At 45.1% G+C, this 15,000-nt stretch overlaps 1 protein-coding gene across 1 annotated transcript in view; it reads left to right on the plus strand.

Moving 5' to 3' along the window:
- LOC136627344 (zinc finger protein 345-like) overlaps positions 1-15,000 on the plus strand; it is a 501,744-nt gene that overhangs the window by 3,054 nt on the left and 483,690 nt on the right. Inside the window, exons 2-7 of the mRNA XM_066602361.1 lie at positions 3,299-3,442; positions 3,711-3,890; positions 3,973-4,096; positions 6,253-6,317; positions 9,888-9,990; positions 12,756-14,511. Coding sequence (XP_066458458.1) covers positions 3,365-3,442; positions 3,711-3,890; positions 3,973-4,096; positions 6,253-6,317; positions 9,888-9,990; positions 12,756-14,266 — 2,061 coding nt within the window. The 5' untranslated portion in view covers positions 3,299-3,364 and the 3' untranslated portion in view covers positions 14,267-14,511. Of the gene's footprint in view, positions 1-3,298; positions 3,443-3,710; positions 3,891-3,972; positions 4,097-6,252; positions 6,318-9,887; positions 9,991-12,755 lie in introns of the transcript that reaches the window.

The raw sequence follows: 15,000 nt of genomic DNA on the forward strand, positions 1-15,000 counted from the left end.
ATACTGTCACCCCTCTGTCTCCTTTTGCAACCGCAAAGCATCGGCCTTTATGCTTAGCAGCGAACTTCTCAGAAGGCAAAGCAGTGGGATGGTAACGCTAATGATGCAGCAGACTCCTCAAAGTTTCCGAGGACCTGGCAGATGTCTGCCATCCATGCCCACTCATCAGTAAAGAATTGCGGAGGCTGACTACCACTCCGCCGCCCATGTTGCAGCTGGTATTCCACTATTGCTCTACGCTGCTCATACAGCCTGGCCAACATGTGCAGCGTAGAATTCTAGCGTGTGGGCACGTCGCACAACAGTCCGTGCTCTGGCAGCTGAAACCGACGTTGCAGGGTCCTCAGGGTGGGAGTGTCCGTGGGGGACTTGCGGAAATGTGCGCAGACGCGGCGCACCTTGCCGAATAGGTTAGACAAGTGGGGGTAGTTTTTCAGAAACCGCTGAACCACCAGATTAAGGACGTGGGCCAGGCATGGCACGTGTGTGAGGCTGCCGAGCTGCAGAGCCGCCACCAGGTTACGGCCGTTGTCACACACGACCATGCCCGATTAGAGGCTCAGTGGCGAAAGCCAGAGGTCGGTCTGCTCTGTCAGACCCTGCAACAGCTCGGGGGCTGTGTGCGTCTTGTCACCTAAGCTGATTAGTTTCGGCACGGCTTGCTGACGCTTGCCCACCGCTGTGCTGCCATCATATGCCTGCGTATGCTGGTGATGGTGAGGCTGGTAGTGGTGGCTCCCCGGCTGATCTTGGTGCGACACAGGTTGCACACCACTGTTCGTCGGTCGTCCGCGCTCTCACTAAAAAACATCCACACCTTTGAACACCTAGCCCTCTGTATGGAGGCTTGCCGCTGTCCTGCACTTGCCTTCCCCTCTGAAGCCCTGTCCTCAGTAGGCTTAGCAAACCAGGTGGGGTCAGTCACCTCATCGTCCAGCTGCTCTTCCCCCGAATCCTCTGTGCGCTCCTTTCTCGGACTTACTGCCCTTACTACTACCTCACTGACAGACAACTGTGTCTCATCATCCTAATCCACAAAAAGCTCTTAAGACAGTTGCCGGAAGTCCCCAGCCTCATCACCTGGACTCTGGGAACTTTCCAAAGGTTGGGCATTGGTCACGACAAGCTCCTCAGGTGAGAGAGGAACCGTTTTTTCCCACTCATGGCAGGGACCCAAGAACAGTTCCTGGGAGTCTGCCTGCTCATCAGAATATGTCATTTTCATGGAGTGAGGAGGCTGGGAGGAAGGAGGAGCAGTAACTAGAGGATTCAGAGTTGCAGTCCCTAGGCCGGGAGTAGTGGACTGCGTAGAACACTGGGTGGTCCATACATTGCTGGACGCGTTTTCTGCCATCCATGACAGGTTCTGCTCGCACTGATTTGTTTGTAATAAAGGTCTACAATGCGGACCCATAAATTGTGATATGAAGCTGGGGAGCCCAAAAACTTGCCTCTCTCCTAATCCCGTAGCAGCCTGCTGTGATTCACCACACCCAGGAACTCGGCCTGTGCCCACACCCTCACTTGGACACCCGCGTGCGCATCCTCGACCCTTACCCTTACTCCTCATCATGGCGGATTAAGAATAGAGCAGGGCCCAAATAAATTACCCCACTGTACAGCACTGAAAACTGTGGCTTAATTCACCGCACACAGAGACTGGTAGATAGCGGAGGCTCTATGCTGTGACTTGAAAAAATTAACCCGCTGTCTTGCGCTGATACCTAGGAGTAATTTACCGCTCGCAAAGACTTGTAGATTATAGAGGCTGTGTGGAGTGGGAGAAGACTCTAAAGTCAGTGGATAGTGCTGGTAACTGCGGCGATCTCAATCCCACCAAGGAAAGGGTATTATGAGACACTCTGCACAGCGGCAGAGCTGAAATACTTTGCAGTGGCCCCGGTAATATTAAAGTACTGTTTAGCAGTGAGACCTCTATCTAATGCACTGGAGACACAGAACGGTATAACTGAACTACTTTGCAGCAGGCTAGGAAATTTTAGAGTGGAGTTTCATGGTGAGAGCTGGTTGTACGGCACTGCAGGCTGAGAACGCTATTACTGAAAGGCTGGGAACAGGCCTAGATGCGTAATACAAAAATTGATGGACTACTGCTCCCAGGCAGCCACAACTATAATGCACACGGTCAGATGTAGCCCTAAGAAGGAGCGTTGGGGTTCTTGTACGGAGGATCAGGTGTCCTCCAAAACTTTCCCTATATAGGCAGCTCTGCCCCTAAACTCTGCATAATACACTGCAGGCTGAGAACGCTATAGCTGAAATGCAGCCTGAGATGCTTAAAAAAATTTTGTGCATTACTGCTCCCAGCCAGCCACAACAGTAATGCACACGATGTGGAGTAGCCTTAAGAAGGACCGTTGGGGCTCTTGTAGACAGGATCCAATGCTAACACTATCCCTGTATAAGCATCAGCACTTTCCCTTACCTCTGCCAGCATGTGTCTGAGGCGAGCCGCGGGCAGGACCAGTTTAAGTACTCGGCGGTCACCTGATCGGCCCAGCCACTCACTACTGTCACAGCAGTAAGTGGTAATGCCTTTCCCGCATGTTTATTGGCTAGATAATGGCGCTAAACATGCGGGGAAGGAAATGCAATTGACTTGAGTACCGCATGGTGTTCGTCTCGAGCACCAAACTACTCGAACGAGCTTCAAACTCGGACGAGCGTGCTCGCTCATCTCTAGTAACCGGAGTGATTTGTCCTTCCGTGCCTCCTCCTATTAGATAAGGGCATGGAGGGACAGAGACCACTCCCCGTTGTCACATGCGAGTACCCCAGTCTTCCTAGATTGGGTGTAGTTTGATACAGAACAAAAAAAGTCTCTCTTGTGGTGTCTGACTTTTATAGAGTAAAAGGAACCCAAGAATTCATTGGTTATTGCTAATTAAGCTTGTTGCCTTCTTTCCATTAGGATGTAACTTGACCCTTTGTGTGCTGCCCAAAAACACCAAGAAATGTTGTTTTAAAAAAAAAAAAACGAAAGGAAAAATAGTTTTTTTTTTCATCTGCTACAGCTAAAAAAATGTTAAAGTTTTTTTAATACATTATATAGTACCCGTGAAAATACAACTCTTCCCACAAAAAACAAGTCCTCAGGTAATTTTGTAACTGGAAATATAAGTTTAGGAAAGTGGAGAGGAAAAAATGTGACAACAAATGCTGCGGAGGGAAGGGGTTAATATCTCCTCAAATGTTTCCCATTATTCTCTCCAGTAAATGTATTGTATACATAGCAGTCTGTGTGGCTTTTATATTCTCTCATCTTCTGTCCATTCAGGTCCAACAATATAAGATCCTCTGATGTTTTCTATGGAAGATATTTTTGCTGATTGACCCGTTCAGGATGGAGAAGGACAGAAACAAGATGGCGGAGAGTGTATTAAATCTCACCTTAGAGATACTCTTCCAGCTTACTGGGGAGGTGAGAGATTCTGATGATGTCACATTACATCATTCTTATCTATGGTAATAACAGATGATGTCACTGGAGAGAGGAGAGATTCTGATGATGTCACATTACATCATTCTTATCTATAGTAAGAACAGATGATGTCACTGGAGAGGGGAGAGATTCTGATGATGTCACATCACATCATTCTTATCTTTAGTAATAACAGATGATGTCACTGGAGAGGTGATGACTCTGAAAATGCCTGTAGTGATATTTATTAATGTTTCCCCATTTACAGGATTACACAGTAGTAAAGAAGACCCCTAGTGATGGCTGTTGGGCATCTGTGTGTGATGGATGGGGAAGACCCCTGAGCCCAATTATGGGGTCCCCACCTCACCCCCTGATACATGAGGACATCAATGTACAGAAGATTCTAGAACTCACCAACAAGATGATTGAACTGCTGACTGGAGAGGTGATGCTGCAGGGAATGCTGGGAAATTATATATTATAAGCACTGGAGGCTTCTGGGTAATAACTGTATATTGTGTTGTCAGGTTCCTATAAGGTGTCAGGATGTCGCTGTCTATTTCTCCATGGAGGAGTGGGAGTATTTAGAAGGACACAAGGATCTGTACAAGGAGGCCATGATGGAGACCCGCCAGCCGCTCCCGTCACCAGGTAATGGATGTATTTAGCAGGATTGTAGTTGGGGGGAGGAGGGCATGTGCCCCTGGTGCTTGTATGAAGTGGGGCGCCAGCCAGGCAGGCAAAAAACCTTGCTTGTTGGATTAGTGGAGCCACTCACTACAAAATTGTTGCTTAAAACTAGCATATAAACAGAAGGCCTCAGATCAGCAATACACATTTATAATTGCTGATATGTAAGTATCCCAGTCATACAGTGACGCTAGTCAGTGACTACACGGCGGACGGCTGCTGTATCAAACAGTAGCAGGAGAATGCGGCTACAGAAGATCTCGGCTCCACCAGCCCTACTGCTACAGTAGCTGGCGGCGGTGCAGGGCTGGAGAGGTGCCTTGGCCCATGTTGCCCCTGTACCCCCAACTATCCCCCCCAGGCTCTCCTCCGCAGGACAGGAATCACCATCTGGCATCACCAGTAAAAGCTGCTAGGTTGTATCTACAGAGTGGGAATCCTGCTTGGTGGGACTTGTGAGCGATGGTGGCCAATAATATATCATTGTCTGTCCTTATTGTTCTCTTAGTTTCATATAGGTAATTCGTAGAACCCCTCTAAATTGGTGAAGGGGTCACCAGTACGGCTGTGGCTATATGGTGACTCTGACCACAATACCTTTCTCATTATAGTATAATGGCCGTCAGTAGGGTTGTATCGCAGTTTGCTGTGACCCTACAATTACACGAAGCCCGGCTAGTTTGGACTACTTGTGATTGTCGGGGTGGGGGGGGCAAACTGCAAGCCACAATGCATTCCCCTTCACAGAAGTAGTGGATGAAAGTAAAATCTTTGGTATGGTTTCACGTAAAGATCCATTACTCAGCTCTTATTGGCTGCAGCCCCGAGACATCCTGCAAACCAGGAGACACAGCCGGAGAGGCAGAGATGATTATTTGACAGTTGGTTATGTTACTCAATAGGGAAGGGGTTGATGGTACCGTTATATATTTATTACATAGTTTTGGTATTATTACCCTCATTTAGTGCTTGTATTTTACTCTATAGAACATATTAATAAAGTTATGTTTTACTGCAACATTTAGTGATTTACCAGTATTATTATTTGCTTTAATTTACTGAAAAATGTAAGCACCAATTTGTGTTACTTTCCATTATTAATCACTGGATGGAGGGGCTCAGCCAGCGGAGAGAAGATTCACATGGGGGATATACAACGCTTTTGCCCTCGGTGCAGGAAAACCTAGCTCCGCCTCTGGGATTTACCAAATTTTCTACTAATGTCACTAACTTCCCCAGAGTAGTGTCAGGGTTTGGTGTTGTAGGGTGGAAGGGGGTTAATATTTTATTATAATAGTATTATAATCTACAATAATAAAGGTGATGGGAGGGGAACAACAAAATGCCTGTTGGAATGAGCCCTATGTAGTTCTCCGACACTGATGAAGTGCCCACATGGATCTTCTCTTTGGATGGCGGTCCTATGTTTGTAGCCAGAAGTTCTAATAAATGCTTGTTTTTATCCTCAGTGATGCTGGAGGACCACAAACTGGTATATATCCTCCTGCACATTTGTACGCTCACTCCTGCCATCTCTGTGCACTGGGAGTTCACTGTGACACTGGACACCTGCATTCCTGACCTATTGTAGCAGTGATGTCCTCTGTCTACTTACTCTGCATTCACTTGTACATCATCTCTCAGTGGTAGCCCCCTCCCCAGTAATGCTTCAGCTCCAATAACTGCACATTATTACACAGCATGGCCTCCTCCCATGACTTGTATGCTCTGTCTATAAGTTCAGCCTCGTCTCAGTGTCGCAGATTGCCTGTGTGCTGGGGATGGAGACGGGATTCAGCAGACTGAGGAAAGAGGAATAAGAAGGATGGAGAGAAGAGTGCAGGCAGTACCTGCGGGGGCTAGGATCAGTCACTCAAGGGTTACTCAGAGTGACAGCTCTCCGCTGGGGTCTACGATGCGGAAAACGCGTTATCGCTGCTCTGCGCTTGGCTGTACGGGGGACAGGGAAGGGGAGACCATCAGATTATAAGGTGCAGGAAGACTTCAGGGAGATGGATGCTTGTAATAATATGTGTTATGGTCAGAAGAATCCAATAATCATGTCTTATTATCTGTATGTAAAGAATCACTTCAGTGTCCGTCTGTGTTTCCTGCAGTTCCATTGAGTAAGAGAAGCCCACCAGAGAGATGTCCCCGTCATCTTCTTCCACAGGACCATCCGGTAGGTGGAGATGTCCCTCTGATCTGTAGAAAGGCTGTGAAGCTCTTGTCTTCAATCTTATTAGATGTCTTCTCTTTGTGTGATGAGGCCGGTGGAGATGGCAGGATTACCGCTGACCAGAGACATTACATGTTGTCGGGATCTTCTCACAGTTTTCTGGCGGTGGAAACAGCTGGTTAGAATAAGGAGCCAACAGGTTGGATTTATATCTATCTGCTCCTTAATTTCCTCCGAGACAAGCAGCAGATGTCTCTGGTAGACGCTGATCTCCACCATTGAGACAACTTGCAGCATGTCTAGCCATGCCAGATATACATGTGTATGAGGTTCCTGAGGGGTCATTGAGCCACCATCTAATATCTATGTCCGGCTTCTAGACCTGCAGCTATGTGGCCATCACAGTTCCCTACTGGACCTTCTATGGACAGCTAGCCAAAATAACGTCACCCACATGTATGGTTGGGTTCAGTAATATTGTCAGGTGTTTATAGGATTCCTTATCTAGATCTTCTCAGCACTAAGCGAAGAGCTAACTTTAGGTAGAACATTAAATTGTAAGGAATGTATACATCGTTAGTACAATAATAAATGAGAGCTTACAAGAATCTGGGGAGTACAACAATGCCAAATACATCTGGCTGTAAATTACAGATAGATGTCAGAGACTTCAGATAACCAGAACCGTCACACCTGAGAGTTATTAGGAGCAGTGCCAGTATAAAAACAGAACTCTTAGGCCTCATGTCCACTGAAAAATTCGGGCCTGTGCGGATTCTCCATGCAGAATCCTGCAGTGGGTCCCTCCTTCCCCGCAGACATGAGGCCTGAAAATAAGATTTACTTACCTATCCAGACACTGCGGACCTGCCCTGCGTCGTGGCTGGATCTTCTCTCTTCGGGCCGGCGAATGTGTTTGGCACGCCGGCAGCATGCCGCGCCCATGCGCCGTGCACATCCTTTTCTCTTTTTGAACTCCTGCTCTCCCGCGGCACAGCAGAAATACAGCTGCGGGTGTGCCACAGGAGCAGACGGCTCCCATAGGCTTCAATGGAAGCCGCGGGAGACCTGCACGAAATGGAGCATGCTGCAGGTGTTTTCCCGCACATACGATTTGCGCTCCAGGGAAAAATGACATCCGCAGATATTTATTTACCTGCGGTTGTGCAATGCATCCCTATGGGCGCGGATCACGCGTGCGGGACACCCGCGCAGATTTGGTAAATCCATTTGGCTAGTGGACATGAGGCCTAAATCTTGTCCGATAACCAAAACTAGTAAACGAAGACATCTAGACTTAAAGCCGGGATAATTGTCAGTACAGATAAAAGAGAAATCCACTTGTCCGATAACCGATGAGGACAAACACATTTTATTTGGAACTCAATACAAGCATTTGTTTTTCTCGGTTACTTTGTCTTAAAGGGACGGCCTTTACAGGATGGAGCATTTTGAAGTACATTATGATCAGTTAGAATCAAACATCTTCAAAATACAAGCATTTTATAGAATTAACGAGCAATTCTAGCCTAAAATCTGCATCCACGATGACATTTCCCCTCTTCTCTTGTCTGGTTGTGCATTATTTTTTCTAGCTACTTTACCCTTTGGCGAGTGAGGATAGAATTTATGACCTTTACCTTTCGGCAAGCGAGGTTCAGGGCCATTTCACATGGGATGACCTGTCAGGCGCAGATGCCCGACCGGTCATCACAACAATAATCGCTAGGGTTGGAGGCGGAGCAGGCCAGGGATCTCTCCAGCCTTCCCACCTCCATTCACAGTAAACAGGCAGTCGTTTCCCCTTTTTGCCAGAAGGAAAAAAATTCAGACACCAACCTGACAGAGCAAACAATCTCGGAAATGTTGTGAAAGGGGAAACACGAGCCTTTCTCAAATTGATCTATTTTTGACTGCCTAACCCAAAGAGGGACTGATTCCTTGGCTAATACCATATCTTATGACACTAGAACCTCCTTCCCAACCCAAAGAGCACCAAAAAATCCTAAGGAAAAACCAACACTAAACAGGGTATACTCGTAATGGGAACTCCAAACACCCTGAAAATCCTTGGGCAACTTAATTAGGAGGGAGTAAGAGATGAGTCGTCTGCTTTCTTTGGATACATACTCCTTCATCACTCATTTAAAGCCTGACTAACAATAAAGTCCTTAGTGACGTCCAGCCAACCCTGCAGCTTCAAATGAAAGCTCATGCCAGTTAACCACCTTTGTGCAAGAATGCCCAAAACCCTTTCCACCCGGAGGCAAAACATATATAAAAGGATTACTTCCGACCTGGCATAATCTGACATTGGCACCACATTAATGCCCACCAGGGAACACTATTGCAACCAGGCCTTACCATAGATGGTCCAAGTTACAGAAATGATGGAAGATCTCAACAAGGACATCACACGTTTAGGACTAACTCCCAAAGGAAAGGGGGGTATGGCCTGCCTGCTGGAGCCGCCTGCAGCAGGAGGTCTCGAAAAGGTATCCAATTGAATCGAGAGAGCGTTAGCCACTGTAGTCTCCAGCTCTGGCACATGCCAGGCCCGGAAGCAAATGTTATGCTTCAAGCGGTGAAGAACAAGATGATGTAGCAAACTGAGAGCCTGAGAGTAAGAAGACATGTTATTAATACAATGCACAACACTAAGATTGTCTGTCCGGAAGCATAGTTTTTATTAATCCAGTTGATCTCCCCAACAGTCAGGCTGACTCCCAGCACAAAATTCATTCCCAAAAATGACCCCGAAGCCCACGTAGCTTGCAGAGTTTGGAAATGAGGACAGTTAAGAATTAGAACATTCCAGAGCTTTTGCTCAGGTACATCCATTGTAATGCATCAAAAATCTCCTCCACCCCCCTTCCTTACCAAAGTCTGCATTTAAGGACTTTGTTAAATTTATTTTGTGTTCTCGCAATTTTGTGCCCTGGTTGGCGAAAGAGAGACGGCAGAAAGAACCCACTCCATGGGCATAGCTCGGCATGCAAAAACCAACAAGCCAACTGTTACGTCCAGTTCAGGAACTGAGACGGAACACGGAAACAGACAGAACTCGGACAGAAACGCAGAACTACGAAACGGTCTCCATACTCACAGACATGACTGAGAAACAGACATAAATCACTGACAAACAGTCAAAGCACTCACCTGCATACAGCCAGATGGAATAACTATAAAATATACAAGGTATTTTTTTGTATTTTGGCCAAGATACTTAAGCCCATGAGCCCACTTCATGGGTCTTCGTTGTCTCAGGGGTCCCTACTCTAACGAGACAACTCAGCTCAGGAACGACCCCAACAGGGACGACCTCGTGCTGGATTCTGTCACCAGCTTCATGTAACTCAGAGCTCAGCTCCAAGCCATACTTTATGAACCTGATGACCGAATCCCTTTAAGGAGCAGTTGTAGCCTAAAAAGTGCACCCACTTTGACATGACTGATTACTGCTGTCAGGTCATTTTTGGTCATCATGATGATTAATGAGCTTTTCTTGTCATGTAAAACCTTCCACATGACTTCTCCAACCATCCGCTGACTTTTACAATATTTGTCTCACAGCTTTTGTATCAGGATGAAGATCTGACCAATATTAATACTACAGAGACAAATGTGAGGAGTGATAAGCGGTGTAAAGAGGGGATTCCTACAGGTAACCGCCCAGGTGAGTAGTAACCACTAAATACAGCAGAGAAGAGTCACAGATTCTCCTCGGTCAGCGGCTGCTGATAGTTATGTAGATTTATAAGCTCTGGGTTCTGTCAGTTTCCGCTGTATATTCCCCCATTCAGCCAGAGTACAAACTAAATATGGATGACATGTGATACCGTTATAGGTGATAACACATGATGGGCATTTACGGCACGGACATGAAACACACCTATGTGAGCGGGAACTACTATTCATTATATGATATCTATACTGATGAGGGAGAAATGGTTTTCCAATTCTAGGACTGAGGGTCCTTTTTACACTGACCAACTCTGACCTGATGTAACCAGCACTGATCGGTAGGCAGGTCAGTCGCTGCTGGATTACTTTTTGTTTTGAATGATTGTATATACTAGGTTGTTTTACAGATGAGCAGTTCTAGATTTGCTGTACGCCGTGTGTTTCTGACATCCTGCTTCATGGGAAATTTTCTGTGAGTTCTTTATGGAAAAACAGAAACTGATCTTAGTGCAGAAATGGCCGAACTCTGTCTGTATGGAAAATACTATTCCTGTAGCATGGGCTCGGAGATCTACCGGGGACAGGAACCCGGGCTTGTGGAGGAGTCTGCTACAAGTTTCTTTGCATGACCCTTTTTCAGATTCCCCCTGGACCCCATGTTATTAATGAAAACCAGAATTAGTTTCCTGTAAGTCCCGATTCATATATGCAGTTTTTGGTGATGTTTTATGAAAATTAATTTTAGCCAAAGTCAGAAGTAGATTATAAAGAAAGAAAAAGTATAAAGACCTCGTCCTCCTTTGTTATATCCTCTCCTAGCTTCAGCTAAAACTGAATACATAATAGAAAACTGCACGTAGTAATCCAGCCTTACACTTACTCCACAGCCATGACTTGTTCATACATGACCATACTGCTCCTCCCCTCTGCGATAAACTGCATGTAACTGTCAGGGAGTGTGTGAGACGGGTACCACCTAGTAGCACTGACTCACAGGGATCTTTATGGTTCTCCACTGAGCATCTACTAGAAGAGTGGTGACAAGTACACTGATATATGAACCTATAAAAAGGAGGCTTCACCACAGAAGGGATAAACTACAGGAGAACAGCCAGGTGGATGAATATCATGATCTACTCATCGTCACTCTGAGGTCTACTGATATATTATCTGTTGTGCTACTGCTGTCTTGGAGTACTTTTACACGGGATGACTATCAGGAGCTTAAGCATCCAACAGTGGCCCAGTGATTATCGGTTCTGTACTTTAGTGCAGTAGTAATAATCACTCACTGAATGGAGGTGTAACACATTGGACATCCCTTCTGTCTGCCCGCCTCCATACAGAGATAACAGGTAGTCGTTCATTGATGATCGACTGTCTGCTTTTAGGCACTCACAATTGGTTTTTAGGTGATCTGCAAACTGAGCGATTCTCACTCGCTCGCTCTGTCAGGATCGGTCTTTACATGGGCCAACAGTTATCCGTTATGGATTTTTTGACTGATTACTTTAGCAATTGTCAGCTTGTGTAAAAGTACCCATGGATGACTTACTTCTGACATGACCATGGTTGATGCATAATCATAATATTATGCTTTTTAGTTGTTCATTGAGAGAGGTTTACAATATTATTCTATCATCTGTACATCTGTGCACTTGCACTTTGTTAATAGACTATATGTTGCCTTTACCGCCTCTATTTATCCTATACCTTATATGATCAGTGTGATCACCTCGGTTTTTTCTGTACTTATAGTATATCCATTGCTGACATGCAACCATGTTATTACATGTTTTTCAAGAGTCTACATAGAGAAAGGTTCATTGCTATGTTTATAGTATTTTTTTGCTATTTGTACACTTATACATGAACCAGAGGGATTTGGAACACCAGGTGAACTACCACAGATTTGCACCTCTCCCTGTCTTCTACTAGGTTTGGTGACACAGACCTACCTGAGCAGGGACATTGCCCCAATAAAGGGTGGCCTAGCAGTCTTCGGAACTGGGCTCTTGCTGCTCCTAGGAACTTATGCACCCTGGATAGCACACAAACACCTGCCACCACCAACAGGGAACACTGGACACAGTAAGAAGACACACAGAGCCATAATCGCACCATGCAGCAGCCACAATGGAAACACTAGTAGCAGATGTTAATGCTATAAATGCCAGGTATTAGTTGACATTTTGATCAAAACATGCAAGCTAGCGGGCCACATCACGGCTCCTGGCTATACCACTAGTCCCTACGCTAACCAGGAGTCCAGCAATGCAAACAAACACAAACCTTTCTTGCCATCGCCGCCACCACCACACATAGAACTTGTTCACACCACAGACTGAGATAGAATGAACACAGAGACAGCTGAGCACACCTGGGAAGACAGCTGTATGTGTAGTGACACACAGCGATTGGCTGACTGGCTGACACATACACGCCCAGCCAGCACAATTGCCCACACCTGAGCATAAAAACTCCAGAGCACCTGTAGCACCACAGGTCTCAGGAGACAGACATGACAGTATGTAGTTATTACTCCATTATTTTGTGCTGTGATTTAATATATGGTTGAGTGATATGCAATAGTGATTTGTTTGGCATTTCTAAATAATACTGGCCTTACTCTTCTATGAATACCCTGTGGTATTTTTATACACTAATGACTTGTTATTTGTATTGAAATGTTCTAAAATATCAGTTTAATTTTTATGGATTACAGTATTAATAAAGAATCACGTTTATTCTTGGCAGATTATGGTATCGGGAGCTCAGATGGACATTGGATATCTGCAGATTGTAAAGCAGAGGATTGCGATATCATACAAGATGTATATGAAGAACCTGTCCCAGATATCTCCTCAGCCCTTCACAGCAAACATCCATCATCTGATCCTCTTATACAGGTCCCATCTTCTGATGCATTACAGGCTGATAAGCAGGAGAAATACCACAGTAGGGGAGAACATCAAAGAGCTCACACAGCAGAGAAGCCCTATTCATGTTCAGAATGTGGGAAATGGTTTACTCAGAAATCAAATTTAATTCAACATCAGAGACGCCACACAGGGGAGAAACCATATTCATGTCCAGAATGTGGAAAATGTTTTACTCAGAAGTCAAACTGTATTCAACATCAGAGAATTCACACAAAGAACAAGCCATTTTCATGTCCAGAATGTGGGAAACATTTTGGTGTTAAAGCAAATCTTCTTGCACATCAGAGAAGTCACACAGGGGAGAAGCCATTTTCATGTTCAGAATGTGGGAAATGCTTTTCTGAGAAATCACATCTTGTTACACATCAGAGAAGTCACACAGGAGAGAAGCCATTTTCTTGTTCAGAATGTGGGAAAAGTTTTGCAGAGAAATCTGCTCTTGTTAAACATCAGAGAACTCACACAGGAGAAAAGCCATTTTCTTGTTCAGAATGTGGAAAATGTTTTGCTGGGAAATCAATTCTTGTTCAGCATCAGAGAATTCACGCAGTAGAGAAGCAATTTTCATGTACAGAATGTGGGAAATGTTTTACCCAAAAAGCAGCTCTTACTACACATCAAAGAATTCACACAGGAGAGAAACCATTTTCATGTTTAGAATGTGGAAAATGTTTTGCAGAGAAATCAGTTCTTGTAAAACATCAGAGAACTCACACAGGGGAGAAGCCATATTCATGTTCGGAATGTGGAAAATGTTTTACAGGCAAATCATATTTGGTTACACATCAAAGAATTCACACAGGAGAGAAGCCGTTTTCATGTTCAGAATGTGGGAAATGTTTTGCGGAGAAGTCAATTCTTCTTCAGCATCAGAGAATTCACACAATAGGGAAGCCGTTTTCTTGCTCAGAATGTGGGAAATGTTTTACAGAGAAATCAAAGCTTGTTCAGCATCAGAGAATTCACACAGGAGAGAAACCATTTTCTTGTGCAGAATGTGGGAAATGTTTTAGCCAGAAAACATCTCTTGCTTCACATCAGAAAAACCACACCGGAGAGAAGCCATTTTCATGTTCAGAATGTGGGGAACGTTTTACTTTGAAATCACATCTTGTTAGACATAAGAGAGTTCACACAGGAGAAGAACTGTTTTCTTGTTCAGAATGTGGGAAATATTTTATCCAGAAAAGATCTCTTATTTTACATCAGAGAAACCACACAGGAGAAAAGACATTTTCTTGCTTCGTACGTGGAAAATGTTTTATCCGAAAAACATCACTTGTTGCACATCAAAAAGCTCACACAGGGGAGACCCCATTTTTTTAAACCTGTTTTGTCTGTACAAAAAAAGGAAAGTGACATGTCATACACAAGAAAAGGGAAGCAATTTAGAGCAGTAAGTGATGAATAAGAAATGTATGTAATCTGTTATCCTGAAACAAATAGCATCCAGATAACCCCCCTTTATATCACCCGTGTACATAGAATATTTCACACTGATACATATAACTGCGTCTCTAAACTTGTTTCTAACTGTTCATAAAAGTTTACTTGTGTAACTTACATGTTTGTGTTTGGGCCGATCTTTCTTCTTCCTTTTAGATGATGTTTCCACCACTGAGCCCAGCAGGGACATCTCCCCTCCATCTCATCACTATAGTGTCATATACTAGGAAGAGTCACACACAGTAATATACAGCTGTGATCACATGGAAAAGGTTCTACAACTTCCATGTAAAATATTAGACTTTATTTATATATGATGTTACCATGCGGCGGTTGCTGGTTCTCCCGGGACAGCGGTGTGCAGGGTCCTGTGGTTGGGGCGCATTCCCCCGGCTTGTTGTTCGGCTGCCGGAGGCGCGGGTGCCTGGCCGGAGTGGGTGGCGTGGTGCTGGTGGCGCGCGGACCTGTGAATGCAGCTGCCATGCACGAGCTCCCTTTTATTATGTTCTGTTGGGAGTTGGCAGTCTCCCCCTCTCTGCCCCTGGGCAGAGGCTTTTGTTTAAAGGTCAGGCAGAGACTTGCAATCACTTCCAGTTATTGGTTTCCCTCAGAGT

The sequence above is a fragment of the Eleutherodactylus coqui genome, chromosome 5, assembly GCF_035609145.1.
Source record: "Eleutherodactylus coqui strain aEleCoq1 chromosome 5, aEleCoq1.hap1, whole genome shotgun sequence".
NCBI classification, from domain to species: domain Eukaryota; kingdom Metazoa; phylum Chordata; class Amphibia; order Anura; family Eleutherodactylidae; genus Eleutherodactylus; species Eleutherodactylus coqui.